The sequence below is a fragment of the Heterodontus francisci genome, chromosome 41 (genome assembly GCF_036365525.1).
Source record: "Heterodontus francisci isolate sHetFra1 chromosome 41, sHetFra1.hap1, whole genome shotgun sequence".
Taxonomy (NCBI): domain Eukaryota; kingdom Metazoa; phylum Chordata; class Chondrichthyes; order Heterodontiformes; family Heterodontidae; genus Heterodontus; species Heterodontus francisci.
The window spans coordinates 32839199-32855220 of record NC_090411.1 but is presented as its reverse complement, the minus strand read 5'-3'; the positions used below and the strand labels follow the sequence as shown (position 1 = coordinate 32855220).

At 44.5% G+C, this 16022-nt stretch overlaps 1 protein-coding gene across 3 annotated transcripts in view; it reads left to right on the top strand.

Annotated features, from left to right (window-relative positions):
- The window catches only part of ap2a1 (adaptor related protein complex 2 subunit alpha 1), a 63580-nt gene extending 48789 nt beyond the window's left edge, over positions 1-14791 (top strand). For 2 of the 3 annotated variants that reach the window (XM_068019750.1, XM_068019748.1), the window contains 6 exons: positions 57-147; positions 1700-1822; positions 2369-2485; positions 2713-2782; positions 4854-4988; positions 5546-14791. In XM_068019750.1, coding sequence (XP_067875851.1) covers positions 57-147; positions 1700-1822; positions 2369-2485; positions 2713-2782; positions 4854-4988; positions 5546-5623 — 614 coding nt within the window. In that variant the 3' untranslated portion in view covers positions 5624-14791. The remainder of the gene's footprint in view (positions 1-56; positions 148-1699; positions 1823-2368; positions 2486-2712; positions 2783-4853; positions 4989-5545) is intronic. The other variant, XM_068019749.1, reaches the window with a different exon arrangement.
- Positions 14792-16022: the final 1231 nt, after the last annotated feature.

The following is a 16022-nucleotide window of genomic DNA, read 5'->3' as shown; positions in this document are numbered from 1 at the left end:
CCAAAGACCTTGTCAATGAGAGTACTGATTTATTTGTCTTTTGTCTCCGTGTCTAGGTCGAATGTACCTGTTCTTTGGGAACAAGACGTCCGTCCAGTTCCTCAACTTCACACTGAATGTCAGCTGCCCTGGTGAGCTGCAGAGTGATATCCTTTTGCTTCCAATCGGCTTGGAAAGGAGTTTAGTTGGAGTGTGCATCTGTTCATCATGGGATGCAGTGAAGATTTCAAAAAGGAAGGTTACAGATTGTGTATAATGTCTCTCTGAAGCATCATCAAAGACATGAAAGAAGTCTTCTGTTCAAATAGTGCTACAGACTCTAATTGTTATGTGGAGAGACTAGAGAAGCTGGGATTGTTCTCCTATAGAGCCGTGAAGGTTAAGAGAAGATTTAATAGAGGTGTTCAAAATTGTGATGGGGTAGATAGAACACATAGGGAGAAACTGTCCCACTGGCAGGAGGGTTGATCAGTAGAGAAGGGAGGTTTAAGATAATTGGCAAAAGAAACAGTGGGGAGATGAATTTCTTCTAACAGCGAGTTGTGATCTGGAATGTGTTTCCTGAAAGGGCAGTAGAAGCAGATTCAATATTAACTTTCAAAATTTGATTTTGATAAATATTTGAAAGGGAAAATTTGAATGAGTTTAGGAAAAGAGCAGGGGCGGGGGGAGCGGTGGGACTAATTAGCTCCTTCAAAGAGCTGGCACAGACATGGTGAGCCAAATGGCCTCCCATGCTGGATCATTCATTGATTCTAGGACCTGAGCAGGCAAACGGGATATCATCTGAAGTATGGCACCTACGAAAATGCATCCGATTTTCATTGAGATTGTGCAATAGCATTCATCTCACCAGCAGTGTGAACATCCTCAGTGGTGTTCCAGCCTAGACCCAGATCAACTCTGTGAAGATAGCAGGAACTTTACTGAAAATACTAGGTTCTGTGTTTGAAAGCAAGGTACAGGGAGCGGAGGTGGGACGGGGCACAGCCGTCTTGCTTTTGAAGCATAGTCACTCTTGTAATGTGGGAAATGTGGCAGCCAAACTCCCACAACAGCAATGTGATGACCAGATAATCTGTTTTAACTTTGCCCAGGACAAACACAACTCCCCTGGTCACCTTCTAAACGGGATCTTTTATGGCACTTCTGACAGTGCAGTGCTCCTTCAGTACTGCACTGGCATGTCACCTTGGATTATGTGCTCAAGTCTCTGGAGTGGGGCTTGAACACATGACCCCCTGACTCTGGCAAGAGTGCTCCCCCACTGAGCCATAGCTGGCACGTCTGCCTCAAAGCTAGCCAGGATCAGTCCCTTTAGAGTTAGCTGATCTGAATCTGGCCTGGCAGTAGGGATGTTGCATTTGACTTTGCTGCTGGGTGAGATGGGGAAATGTTCCTGGTTTCTGGTTATCTAGGTTTTCTATGTAGGTGTCCTTTGTGTGTGTTACATGTGCGTGACTATGCATACATAATACAACTGGGCTGACTGATGGTCTTCAGTCGAATAGTCTGCCAACTTGCTGTGTCTGTATTCAACTGAAGTTCAGGGATTTAAGGTGCTGAAGGGCAATCACTGACCATGCAACTGTGCCCAACTGAGGGGTATTTAGGAGAGGAGAGAGAATTAGGGAAGAGGCAAAGAAAGTGGGTGCCATGCAATAGATAACTCGTTAAATTCTTTAACACCGTTGCCACAGCTGAATGTTCAGGCCAAGCCTGTGGAGCCAATCGTGGAAGGTGGAGCACAGGTTCAGCAAGTGATTAACATCGAATGCTTGTCGGATTTCACTGAAGCCCCCCTGCTGAACATTCAGTTCAGGTACTGGGTTTGCCTTGTTCTGGTCCTAATATCCTCTGCCCTATAACCCTCTTGCATCTGAAATCGCGCACGCGCTCTCTTTCCCTCTTTATTTTTCTTGCTGTCCTTTTTACTCTCGCGAGTGCTTCAGTCTGAGCAGTCTGACAGCAGGCAGCTCCTCTGCTCACTCAGACAGCAAATGAAGGGAGTAATTGTTTGGAATAATGGGAAACTGAGTAAGACGGAAAATTCTCCTGACACCAAATAGAAGCGAGATCTAACAAATGCCCTGTGCTTTGATGCTGGATGTACCAAAGTACCCATCTGGCTGTTTGTTGGATTAGCAAAACAAGTGCTAGTTGTTTTCACTAGTTAAATGCAATGTGTAGGTTAATACTTTGCAGCTGTAGCCTACTCCTTCCAAAAGCAAGAAGCCTTAATTTCCTCTGCATGGGACTTTAAACCCAGGTGAAAGAATAATTAAACTAATTATGAATCATGCCTCTCTAAATCTTATCACTTTTTTTAAAAACTGCAATTGCTAATTCTCTCTCCCTTTGTTGGTAGATATGGCGGAACCCTGCAGAATATCACCCTAAAGCTACCCATAACCGTTAACAAGTTTTTCCAGCCAACAGAGATGGCGTCTGAAGACTTCTTCCAGCGCTGGAAGCAGCTTAGCAGGTACAGAAAGAACGGAGAGTCTGGGGTGGTGGAAAGGGCAGTGGTGCAGCAGAGTGTGATGGAGGGAGTGCCGGGCGATGGAGAGGTTGCGTATAGAGAAAATTTTCAGATGGCACGAACTGCCAGGCATTGCAATTGCAGAAGAACTCCTCTAATGATCTGAGTAAGCTTTCACTTGTTGATGCCTGCGTTATTTATGGCACATTTTCCACTTGCTGTCTCTCTAGTCCACAGCAGGAAGCACAGAAGATCTTTAAAGCTAATCATCCCATGGATGCGGAGGTCACAAAGGCTAAGGTAAGCTTCTCCCTCCCATCCATTAGCCCTTTAATGATTAAAGCTCCCCTTTTTTCCAATAGCTCAGTGGGTAAGTGCACCATGTGTAATGGCAGCGAACAGTACTGACCAGGAAAGACACGGCTTTCTTAACTGATTTCAGCTGGGGTAAGAATTGGCCTATCCCATTAGTCCCAGCATTCAAAACCATACATAGATTACATAGAATATACAGCTCAGAAACAGGCCATTCGGCTCAACCAGTCCATGCCAACATTTATGCTCCACTCGAGCCTCCTCCTGTTCTTCCTCATCTGGGATTGCAGGAACAGAGAGACCTGGATATATCTGCACAAATCTTTGGCAGGACAGGTTGAGAAAGTGGTTTAAAAAGGTATACAAGATCCTGGGCTTTATAAACAAAGGCATAGAGTACAAAAGCAAGGAAGTTATGGTGAACCTTTAAATCACTGGTTCAATCTCAACTGGATTGTTGTGTCCAATTTTGGGCACCGCATTTTAGAAAGGATGTGAAGGCTTTAGAGAGGGTGCAGAAAAGATTTGAGAATGGTTCCCAGGGATGAAGGACTTCAGTTGCATGGATAGATTGGAGAAGTTGGGGCTCTTCTCAGAGAAGAGAAGGTTGAAAGGAGATTTGATAGAGGTGCTTAAAATTACGAGGGGTCTAGACAGGGTAACCAGAGGGAAACTGTTCCCATTGACAGAAGGATCAAGAACCAGAGGACACTGATTTAAGATGGTTGGCATAAGAGGCAAGGGAAAAGTGTTTTATGCAGCAAGTGATTGGGATCTGGAATGCATTGTCTGAGAGTGTGGTGGAGGCAGTTCGAATTGTGGCTTTCAAAAGGGAATTGGATAAGTACCTAAAGACTGTTTGCAGGGCTATAGGGAAAGAGCAAGGGACTCGCTGAGTTGCTCTGCAGAGAGCCAGTAGGGACACGATTTGCACAGACACGATGGTCCTCTTTCTGTGCTGTATAACTCTGGCCAAATGGCTACCTTCTGTGCTGCAGCCATTCTATGATCAGCCTAACCCTCTATTCCCCTCTCCCTCATATGTTTATCTAGCCTCCCCTTAAATGCATCTATACTATTCACATATCTACTCCCTGTCGTAGTGAGGTCCACATTCTCACTATTCTTTGGTTAAAGATGTTTCTTCTGAATTCCCGATTAGATTTCTTGACTACCTTGTATTGATGACCTCTAGTTTTGCCCTTCCCTCCAAGTGCAAACATTCTCTCCATGTTTACTCTATCAAGACCTTTAATAATTTTAAAGACCTCTATTGGTCGCCTCCCCCATCCCCGAGCCTTCCTGTTTCAAGAGAAAAAATACACAGCCTGTTTATCCATTCCTGATAAGTATTTCTTTTGCCAAAAAATCGTGAAGGTCCCTTTGAATTTACTGACACTATCTGCCTCTTTCTTGTATTATGACTCTAAAGCAGCTGTTGATCTTGCCCTACTGTGACCGAGTCTGCACCCACTGGTTAGAGTTTGTGGTTTGTGGTCCAGTGGCTTTTTGGGATTCTTTGCCCCTTTAAAATCTGGAGAACCTTGCTACATTGTCTCCTGAATGTAAAACATTGTCACCTTCCTTGGTCTCTCTGTGTAGCTCTGATGCGTGATGCCCAGTGCTTGCAGCAGTCTCGCTGCTTTCGACGCAGTTTGCACGTTATAATATAGTAAAACAGTGAAGTGCGGAATAAAGAATGGTGTTGGTCGTGCTCAAAATGCATCACTATTTTCCAGCCTTATCTTGTTAGTGTAGAATAGCCCAGCAGCTCTTGCCATATCCCATAACACATGAAGAATGATCACTGGGGATGAGGTGCCAGAGGGTAGTTGCTAGTCATGGAACTTTACCTTGCACACTAGTGTCAAGTAAGTGGGAGTCCAGTAGGCACTTCAAGCAATAGCAGGGAGGGAATTAGTGAGGCTGTGGAAAGTTTATGTAACTTATTGAGTGGGACTGGTGCTGTAGGAGGTTTTCACCCTGCAGAGCAGTACTGCTGGCTGGGATTTTGCTGGGACACTTCAATTTATTTTTCCTTCTTTCCTTCTCGCAGTTGATAGGATTCGGATCTGCTCTGCTGCAAGATGTCGACCCCAATCGTGACAACTTTGTCGGTGCGGGAGTCATTCACACAAAATCCATCCAGGTCGGATGTTTGTTGAGGCTGGAACCCAACAGTCAGGCACAGGTTGGTGACATTTAATCTCCCAATTTTCTTGTGTTGCTTGGCGGCATGACAGGTGCATCAGGCTTTGCAGATCAGATTACCAAGTTTATTTCTTGAGAGCCATGTGCTATTATTCCCCGATGGGTCAGTGAGTAGCGACAATGCCTGGTGTGACCCTGAGCTTGTAGATTGGCAACCTGAAGCTTCGATCTGCAGTTTGTGCTTGCAGTTAAATGGTCGCTGATGGGGGTGACTCTGGCAGGGCGGCAGTTTAGCCTCAGTGCCATCAGCTCCCCTTGCTGGAAGGATCCTGGAGGTGAATGTTGGGTGAGAAAAGGATGGGGGGAGTATCAGGATATGGGAGATTGTAGGTTTCAATGGGCTGGAGGGTGCTTTCTCCTCCTTGACTTTACTTGTGTCCAAACTGATATCCTGTCTGAACAAACCAGTGGCACTCCCTTTAGTGGGTGTGATTTGGGTGGGAACCTTTCATTCTGCTCTTGTTGAGGCAGGAGGTGCCAAATGGAAGTGACTTGCATTGTGAGCTCATGCTTTCCTCTCTCTTTCCCCTCCCCCAGATGTATCGCCTCACACTACGCACAAGCAAGGAGACCGTGTCGAAGCGACTATGCGCATTACTGTCTCAACAGTTCTGAAGTCTCCTACATGTAATCGATCTCTTACACTATACTGTGTGTTTGTTTAAGTCTGAGCGTGTGAGGGGGTTGTGTGTGTGTGTGCGTGCGCATGTGTGTGTGTGAAGGTCCATATATCTATGCGCCACGTCTGGTGACATCTTAGTATCATGTGATGTCCTTTAAGTACAGTATATGTTTACGTGATTGTAGAGGTTTTTTTGCTATTGAGGGACTTAAAAGGTTCTTTGGTATGCGAGGCATCAAACGTGGCAGCGGAAGAGGGAAAGGGTGAGCCGGGCTGGCGCCAAATTGCAGTGAAGTCAACACTATTAGTGATGTAACTGCTGCCCGCGGTCCATGTCGTCTGTGTTGACAGAAGCGCTTAATGATTGTAATGCTTTCGGTAACGAGGGATGTCAAATTTGATAGCTGCAAGCCTCACTGCCTGCATTTTCAAGATATCAGCGAGCAGAGAGGCACCTCCCATCCCACAGCTTGGCACCATGTAGAGCACGGACCAGGAAGGGTCAACCTGCAGTGTGTGCTGAGTTAGCACTCGCTCGGATGGTGTTGTCCCTTCAGTAGCCCCAGGTTGAGGAGAAAGGACAGTGGGCTGTGTGTCTCCTGGTTGCTTTACTAGAGTTTGGGCCTGTGCAGATGTCTGGTGAAGGCGGGATCAGACTCTGCTCTAATGCGCTGCTATTGTTCAATAGTTTGCTGTCTAGGCTGACACACGGGGAACAGTCATTTGAGCAGGGTGTTGGAGGATGCTTACTGCCTGAAGAACTGTCCTTTAGCAGGAAGACACTCCCTTCTGAGAGATGGTGAGTGTGATGGAGGATATTGAGCAGAATTTCTCCATAGCTGTCAGATGACTCACCCTTTTGGTTCCCACTTCCTTTGCAGAACTCAATGTGATGGCTGAATACCAAACAACTTGAAGCCCCACCTCGCTGTTAATCGATATAGTCATTCCTTATATTAAAAATGTATGAAGTAATTGTAAAATGTATCTGTATATAACTCTTTTAGGGCTGGATAGACATACCTGTACAACCAATTTACTCTCTGGTCACTGATGTTAAATTAGCTGTTTAAATGTTACCACTGAAAATTGAGGGTGGGTGAATTTTTTTTAATTTAACCTTAAGCTTAACATTTTATTACAAGTGCAAAAAGACTGGAACACTTCCCTTCTAATCCTTTAGACCATTATGTCTTCCCTTGGTTCTTATAGAAAACAAAGTCTGCTCCCACACCACCTTTTGGAACCCCACTCAACAAACTGGTATTCCCTCCTTCCCTGTTGTTAGTTTCCTGAATGATGCGTGCAGTTGAGCAGAAATGCTTGCTTAGTGTTAATGCAACAGAATGTGACGATGGGGTAAATTGTTCCTTACTCTGAATCTGCTTTCATGCCAGTGCCGCTTTTTTTGGTTCCGAGTCTGGGAAGTCTGTGTCCATGAGCCAGCTCCTCAGCGTCTACACTTCTCAAGCCAGCTTCCCCCTGCCTGTGCAGACCCAGCTCATCATGGATTTACACTTCTGTTGCAGTGGATAAAAGGAACTGGATTTAGCATCATAGAGAGGAAATGCAGCCCAAACTGCTTTGTCTCCTGCTTTCAAAAGTTTAAATTTCTCTTTTTTTTTCCCCTCTCTCTGCTCTCTGCTTCACTCAAAATATCCTTCACTTATGAATGTGTCTTTTATCTTTTTGGGGTTGGCTTGCTTGCTTATCCCCTGCCTCCCATTTCTTTCACCCGACTACTGCTCTGAGAGTTGTCTTGTAAATGGTGAGCAAACTTGTGCTGTGCGTGCTCCAGATAAGGTGTAACCTATCCTTGTTTGTGCAAGAGGATCCCCAATGCCTAATACCTGTACATAAAACTAACCCAAGCAACTGGATAACCTGGCAGTGGGGCTTCTTTTCTGTGCTGTACAAAATAGAGAGAGCTTAACCAGTTTTAAAGGCTGATTTTAACAAGAACAAAAGCAACAGCAAACTAACGGGGATGGGGACGCCATGTTGAGTTTTCACTGTCAACAGTGCATTGGACCATGAACTAATGGAGTTGCTATGACCTCCGTGAAATACTCGAGTCAAAATGTAACCTGGAAAAGGAAAAAAATACAAGAAAACGAATGTGAATAAAGTTCCCGGCTTGTCTTTACTGTACAACACGCACTACATTACATCAGGCAGATCCTACAGTTTCTGATGTGCTCTGTCTGTTTGATTAGCACAGTTGAAAGCAGGCAAAGGATCATTAATTTCAACCACCCAAGCTGCTTCTCCTGTGCCATTGTACCTTTCACAGAAAACCTATTTATGTGAGTAAGTGGTTTTTCCATTGAAGTTACAGTGGCCATTGGAAGGAGCCCTGAGGAAATTCGCCCTTCATTATACATTGTGGCATATTGTCAAGTTTGGTTTTTTCCCCTTTTCCAAACTCTAGAGGAATGAACCCGATTTACACCCTGTGCAACATTAGTCAAACAAAAAAATACTTTTTTCTCAATGAGGATCGTTCCAAGCATTCAAGTTACCCATTCCAGCAGCAAGTGCAGTATTCTTTCTACCACTAGAAGCTGCTACTGAGGAGGGATTTGGGGTTGTCGAGAACAATAGCACTACTTGGCAGTGGAGTTAAGGTACTGCAACACTACCCAAGGTTACTTTTAAACGTGGAGCGTTCTTGTCTTAGAGTCATCTGTTCGGTGGGTTCCTTGTAACTTGATGTGCTGTTGGATTGAAAAGAGCCTTTGTAATTCTTTTTCCCCCAGAGGACAGTGCATGCTCAGTTTTTGAGTACATTTAAGACTAAGATCCATAAATATTTGGGCATTATCAAGGGATATGGGGATAGGGTTGGAAAATGTATTCAATGTAGAAGTTTGGCCATGATCTTATTGAATGGCAGAACAGGCTTGAGGGGCCTTATGGCCTACTCCTATTCCTAACTCTTGTATTAATAACATGAAAGTCATACAATTGACTTAGAAACCTAGCCATTTTAAAATGGCTGCCTACATGTCAGGATGTGAGATGTCTTTGACCGGTCTGCTTGTTATGAGTAGACTGTTTCCTCCATCTTGGAAGTTGTGGACTAAGTGTTTGAGAATCATGTAGACAAGCGATGAACAGAGTGCAACTGCTTCATGGAAGGACTTGAACTGGAGGCCATTCAGCCCCTCGAGCCATGCTCTCCCCAATTAATCATGGATGATCTGTACCTCCATTCCACATTTCATACCTTTCTCCATAGCCCTTAATGCCCTTGTGTGGAATTTCCTTCCTCTTTATTTGGAAAAAGCTCAGAAGCAACTCCTTTACCCCTTTTGGCTTCGCCTTTTGCATTCTAGCTCGCTCTCCATTCATTACTGTTTCCAAGAACTGAACGGGCTGTGACTAGGATGTAATTTAGTCCCCGTTTAAAAAAAAAAAAAAAATTGTCCATTCCATCTTTCATATTTCTATTGACGCGATTTGTATGTAGATTTGTCAAGCTGTAGCTCTACCACTGGCAAGGATGTATAATTGCAGCGTGACATGATTATATGGCAATTCCCATTCTAAATATGGAGATAAGAATTTATGATGTAAAAAGTTGATGGGAAGTGCATCCAGATGTAAGTTTTAATATAGATTTTTTTCAGTTCTTGGTCCACACATTACCTGTCTGTAGGGGAAGCTGCTCATGCAGTAATTTTGATAGTACTGCACCTTTATGAAATATGAATGGGTACATCATATAGAATTGGCTAATTTTAATCTTCAATTGGTAAAACTCCTGTCAATTCACTTTACTGTCCCACCTCATGATTTTCGAACGACTTTTCCAGAAACACGCATGAGGATCAAGGAGTTATTTTAGCAAAATTATTTTGATTCCAAGTGTGACTGAGTCCTTGCACATTGAGGGCTGTAAGGCAGTTGGTTCAAGGCACTTTGCAGTGTGAAACTGAGTTCTACAGGCAGGAAAGGGGCCAGGTCCAATCACTAGTCTGTAGTGAGTGTGCCTGGCTGGCAGGAGGGGCACTTGGTCTAGAGAAATCAGTCAACATCCCTTCTCCTAGATACTATGAGGCAATTGCTGCTCAAAAACCAGTCAGTTGTGAGAGCACAGGATCAGGCATGGCAGTGAAGCCCTCCAGAGTGGAATAGTCAGCTACAGGCACTAGAACACAGACCACTTGGAGAAGATACTGAATGGCAACCATGGGACCATAGTCCATGAAGAGTCGAGCTGTTGGGGTGGAGAATTTTACAGAAGAAAACAGTTTTGCTAACTCTAAGCATCTATGAAACATTCTGTGCGCACTTTCTACAGCCATTTTGAGTGGGAAAGTGTTAGGCTGTCGGCTGTAGTTTGGAAGTTCTATCTGTTGGAGAAGGATTCTCGACAACCCGTGGGCCCTGTTAGGCTTCTATTCCAGTCTGTGCCTTTCACCACTTCGCCTTGTCTTAATAATGAAGACAGCTGGGAGTTGAATGGTTTGGGTTACCATTTACCTAGTGGACTTAATCCTTTTGCACTTGGTAGTAGACACGACAGGAAGGCTACACTCAGCTCTGGGAACAGAGAGGGGTGAAAAGTGACTTGAGTGGGTCGGAGCTTGCTGTGTGTTCTGGGAACCAGGGAAGCCATTTTGTGACAATAACCGCTTTCCTGCCTTGTTTAAAAGCAGCATGTTTACAGATCATGAGTGAGGTTGTTTCTAATTCCCTAAATGCAATCTGTATTAAAGCGATTAACTTAGTGATGTGTAGCACTTTAGTCGTAGTTCAATCAAGGCAAAAGTGTATGATATTGTGTGATCTATAATGCAGTATATTGTCTGTGTGCCTCCAGCCTTTGCTCTGTGTAACCAGCCCTACTGGTAATTTTGCATTTAATGCCTCGAGATTTGACATGTGGGTTTTATACATTTGGTTCAGAAGCTGAGGTACTTGCTTAGGATAACGTAAGGGAATAGTAAGGGTTAACAGTTAAAGGGTGTTATCTATAATATGCAATTCATGTTCCTTGTAACCTTTACAGGGACCCTTTCTGATCTATTTGTGGATAGAGTCATACCCTGTGAAAATTTCACTCACTACTAGGGTGGGCTCTTGGGGAGAGAAAGTCATGGGTAGGATCTACATTCCTCTCTCAGCTGCCCATCTTTTGGTCCTGGTGGTGACGGTATCTCTTCGAGAACCTGATGGGGACTGTGCTTCTTGCAGTTTGTCAAACCACTGACCTACGAGCTCTGCTGATGGATAAAGCATCATTTGAGTAGCACTGAACTGTGGGACCAGGAAGGTCCTAGGTTTCTGTCTCCAGTCTGTGTTGAGTTTACTGATTTCAGCTGAGCCTATAATTGCCCGCAGTGACAGTTCTAGGGAAATTAAGCTGACTATTCTGCTTCTGATTGCTATTCAGTGCCCTTGGTCTACTAGAAAGCGCTTTTATGCCGTCTCTGCTCACTTCCCCTGCTGTCCGATGACCTTATAAATGACCAGCTGGTCGAGGTGACCAACACTCTGCCCAGCCAGAGCCTGCTGACCCTGTGAAACATTTAGTCCGTACCTTCAACACACCCCACAGCTCCCCAGAAGTACAACACGGGACCAAATTCATTCATTTCTCTGATTAAGCAGATGCCAAACCCTTGTATTTTACTTCAACTCCCCTGCAGCATTTTTTCACTTTTTTTGTGTCATGTCCAGTATGAATTTGTGCATTTGGGCTGTCTCTCATCAAACTGACCGTATCTTTTTTTAAAACCATTCTCCTTTGAAAGATTTGAGAGTTCAAATCCCACTCTCGATACTTGAGCATGTAATCTAGGCGCTCGCTCCCAGTACAGTACTGAGGGAGTGCTGCACTGCCTTTTCAGCTGAGGCCCCGTTTGCCCCCTCGGGTGTATGTAAATGATCCCATGACACACTTTGGAGGAAGAGCAAGGGAGTTGTGTGTGTCTTGGACAATATTTATCCCTCAACTAGCAGATGATCTAGGTACTTATCTCCTTACTGTTTAAGGCTGCTGAATTTCCTACATTACAGCACTGGCTTTCCTTTGGCCGTGAAATACGCTCTATAAATGCAAGTTTATTCTTCTCTCCACCTCTTTGGGGAATGGGAGAGGTGGAAAGCAGCAGCCCCTCCCTCCCCATATTGGAGCCCTGGCTGGGCATCCCTGGCCAGGAAATGAAGCTCACCAGCCAGGGTCATGCTTGGATATATCTCACTAGACAGCACTCTGTTGCTGGCTGTTAAATTGGACAGAGGTCCCTCAGTGACAAGCATACTTCCCAGATTGGAATGAATGAAACTTTGGATTAAAGGCATTTAGATGAATCTGCAAAGGGTATGGGGGTTGCTGACCAGTCGGTACCAGGGATACAGCCCATTCAGTTTTCAAACAGCATTTATTGAAACTCAATTCTGTGACTGTTGGAATAAATTCTTGCATCCTATCCAAAATCTGGATTGGTTTACATTGGTTTTGACCCTCTTGTGAAATTAATTTCCATTTGGAACTGAGGTCCCCGTCTGCCTGCCTCGCTGGTTTAGGTGAGTGTTACAGATCCCGTGGCACTATTAGAGGAAAAGCATGAAGATTATTCTTAGTGTCCCAGTTGACATTCTTCCCTCATCTCAACCAACAGCGAAAAACAGATTCTCTGACCATTCACCTTGCTGTGTGTAAAATGGCTGCTGCACTCCCTGATGTAGCAATAGTGACTGCACCGCAAAAATATTATTTGTTTCATGTGAAACAGTTTGGGGCGTTTGAGAGACCTGATGCAGCCTAACAGAATTGCTCATTTGCAGATTTGTGTGAATCTTTGAGGTAAGCAATGATGTTTTGAAAAATTGCAAGTAATTCAGTTTTAAAAGAAAACAAAGACAACATGAAGTCAGCTTTGTATTTGATGAATGTCATACAATCTCACAATACAGGAGGAGGCAATTCAGCCCATTATACCTGTGCTGGCTCATTGGAAGAGCTGTCTAATTAGTCTCACATCTCCTGCTCTTTCCTCGTAGCCTTGCAAATTTTTTCTTTTCAAGTATTTATCTCTTTTGAAAGTCAATGTTGAAATTACTTCTCCCATCCTTTTTCAGGCAGTGCATTCCAGATCGGCACATAGAAAAAAAACTTTGTGTTCCCCCTGGTTCTTTTGCTAATTACCTTTAAATCTGTGTCCTCGTGTTGCCAACCCCTGCCAGTTGAAACAGTTTCTCATTGATGTCAGATCCGGGTTCTTTAAAGATGCCTTGCTTTGTCTCAAGTTAGGAAAACTGAAGGATATCCTCAGCTGTGCTGCGCTTCTTCTCGACTCTGTACACATCTAACTTCCCCTCATATGTGTCCACATTTTCCATGTGGGAGATTTGAAACTTCCTCCTTTTCTGTCCTTTTGCTGCGGTGATCAATGTGTAGACCTTTCAATCTCACTACAAAATGGCCAGACTTTTCGCTCACCCCACTCTGCCCTGATTCGCAGTCATGTCCACAAGATGCATTCTGTTCTGATCTCCCACAAGTGCAAATCCCACCATGGAGAAAATCTGGATTTTTCGGGAAGTTTATTGTTGAGGTGGCCTCTATGTTGGTTGGAGAGTAAGATCAACTGTGCCTCAATGATTGATTGCAACGAGAGACTGACTGCAGCACCCTGTCACCTTTCAATCCTTGCTATTGGGGGGAATGCAAGGTTGGGTAATCAAGGTGGCGCAATGGTTTTCTGCTTTTTAAAAAAAAAAATGAATTGCATTTATATAGTGCTTTGCAGAACCACCAGAATCTCAAAGCATTTTGCAGCCATTGAAGTACTTTTTTGAAGTGTAGTTATTATTGTAATGCAGGGAACGCAGCAGCCAGTTTGTGTACAGTAAGCTCCCACAAACAGCAATATAATAATGACCAGATCATCTGTTGTTTGGTAATGTTGGTTGAGGGATAAATATTGGCCAGGGCACCAGTGAGAACTTCCCTCCCCATCCCCTTTGAAATAGTGCCACGGGATCTTTTGCATCCACCTGATGCGGCCTCAATTGAATATCTTGAGAGAAAGCCCCACCAATAGTACATCACCACCTCAGTACTGTACTGGAGCGTCAGCCTTGATTTTTTTTTTTGGGGTGCTCAAGCCTTTTGATTGGTCTTGAACCTGGAACCTTGAGTCAGATGCACTAGTCTGACATAGAATGTTGGGCTCTTAGTTTTGTACCTGACATTCTACATCCCTGCACCCTACCACACATTGATCTCTCCCGTCCCACTGTTGGCCAAGGCACCTCCAAAGAGATGAGAAGGGCTGTTCACAGGCTATGTTTACGTAACTGCTAACCGCAGATCTCCGGTCATCAGAGGCCTAGGATAATATGCAAAGTGCAAGGGTCTAGGCTAGTGCAGGAGTGGTAATGTAACGAGGTAAAAAGATTCATTTAAAAAGAAATCTCTCAAATAGGTTACTTTTTTTGCTACATGCCATTTGCTAATTTATTTGGGAGGATGGTAGGGAGGGTCACCATCACAATCTGTGTTGAGCATGATGAGAAATGAGGGGCCGCTGAGAGAGGATAGCGGAGGAGGGAAAACCAAAACATGATGTAAATGACGCTAAGTCACCTCATCATGGTGAGGGCAGTGAGGGGCCGGGTGGTTCCTACAAGTGGCTTGGTTAGCTCTGGACCAGAAAGTGGGGAACCAGCCAGGATGCCGGTACCTGATCACTACTCAGTAACTCTTGCTAGGATGCATGCACATGTCGGGTGAAGGTGGGATTGAGCAATATTTCTCCTCCTCCCCCCAACTGCTGAATATCCTGACAACTCCTGCAGTTCAAACTTGCTCATGAAGTCCCTCCACTTGGGAGGAGACACTGAAAGTTGACTGGTACCTGTACCTCAGCAGGAAGCGGGGCAGGGAGGATAAAATTGAAATAACCTGTGTCTGATCAAGTGAACATCTGAGTACCAGTACGGCTGAATCCAAAGTAGGATTATGATGTTACTATGCAATCACTGTTTCATTAGAGGAGCGGCTTAGAATATTGTGTGTGTTGTGTGGCCTGTGTATACACCTGAGATGTGAATCTCCCATCAGTGTTAAACGACAGAAAATGTTTAACAGAAGCAAATGTAAGATGAAGGACACTATTTAGATAAACTCTGAACATTATGATCAATCCCTGTCTCTGGGCTGCTTTATTTTGCTGCATTTTAATGACTTGCACAGCAAGAAAGGATGCAAGACTCAGTGAGAATAAGGATGGACTGGGGGGAATTGGGCTTGGTTATGATGCCCTGACAGTTGAATAGCCTTCCTATAGGCTTACACTATGAAGGATGCCCACTTGGGTGAGGTACAGGAGAAACGGCCCTTGCCCAGTGGAACTTGTGCCTTGGCCACATTCAGTACCTTCAGCGGAGATGGGGAAAAAGTTAAACAAGAAAGACGCAGGAAAAACTAGGGATTAATTCTGTTCTTTGGACCCGATGCCTCTGAATACCTTGATATCAGTCCATCGCCATGGAAATGTGATTGACAATGAACATTTAAAGGAATATTCCACCTGTAATTCTAGAATTAGGTGGAGGGGGTACATGTTAAATTTGGAAACCCAGGGTTCACAGTGCAAGAAATAAACATTGGTTGGATCCAAGTTTGCATTTTAAGAACATTCAGATTGAAGGAAGGTTAACCCAGGACTCTGTCGATCATGCAGTCATCGACAGAGTGATCACTGCACAGCTCCAGTGGTGTAGTGACCCGACCTAGCCTGAATCTGTGAAATGATTGACATTACATCCACTGTACACGTTGGCCCAGCTGCAAGGAAGGTAGAGATGGAGGGGCAGGATATTTAAAGGGAAATGCGGCTAACTAAAGGTAAGTGATCATATTGTGCGGCAAAAATTCTTCTAGGCTTTGCTTAGGCTGAATATGGTTTTAAAACATTTATCAGCTTTCCAAAGGGAACAGAGGGGAAATAAAACAAATTGTAGAGGTGTGAATGTGTGAGCAAGTATTGGAGGAACAGAGCACTGAACCATCTTGTTTAATGGTTGGCCAAATGGAGCTACTGGTGCATGAGGTGGGTAGGAGTAGTGCTGCCCTGTCTAGTACTGCAGGGAACCTTCCCCATTAGCCATTGGTACATGATCTCCAACACGATATCTAACCACGCTCAACCCTCGACACTGCCTGCAGGACCCCAGGGACAGATGGTGGGCAAAGACGCCTTACTTTTAGGAATCTGCTCCGGTAAGACCAGCAGTTGTATGACTTTCATGGTCGCAAAGTGTCACCAGTCACTTGTTTCACATTTACTGCTCATGAATTTCCCCTCGGATGCCTGCCTACCAATTCAAGAAAAGAATTGGGCCTCAAGACTTGGCCTCTCCTACACTGAGGCC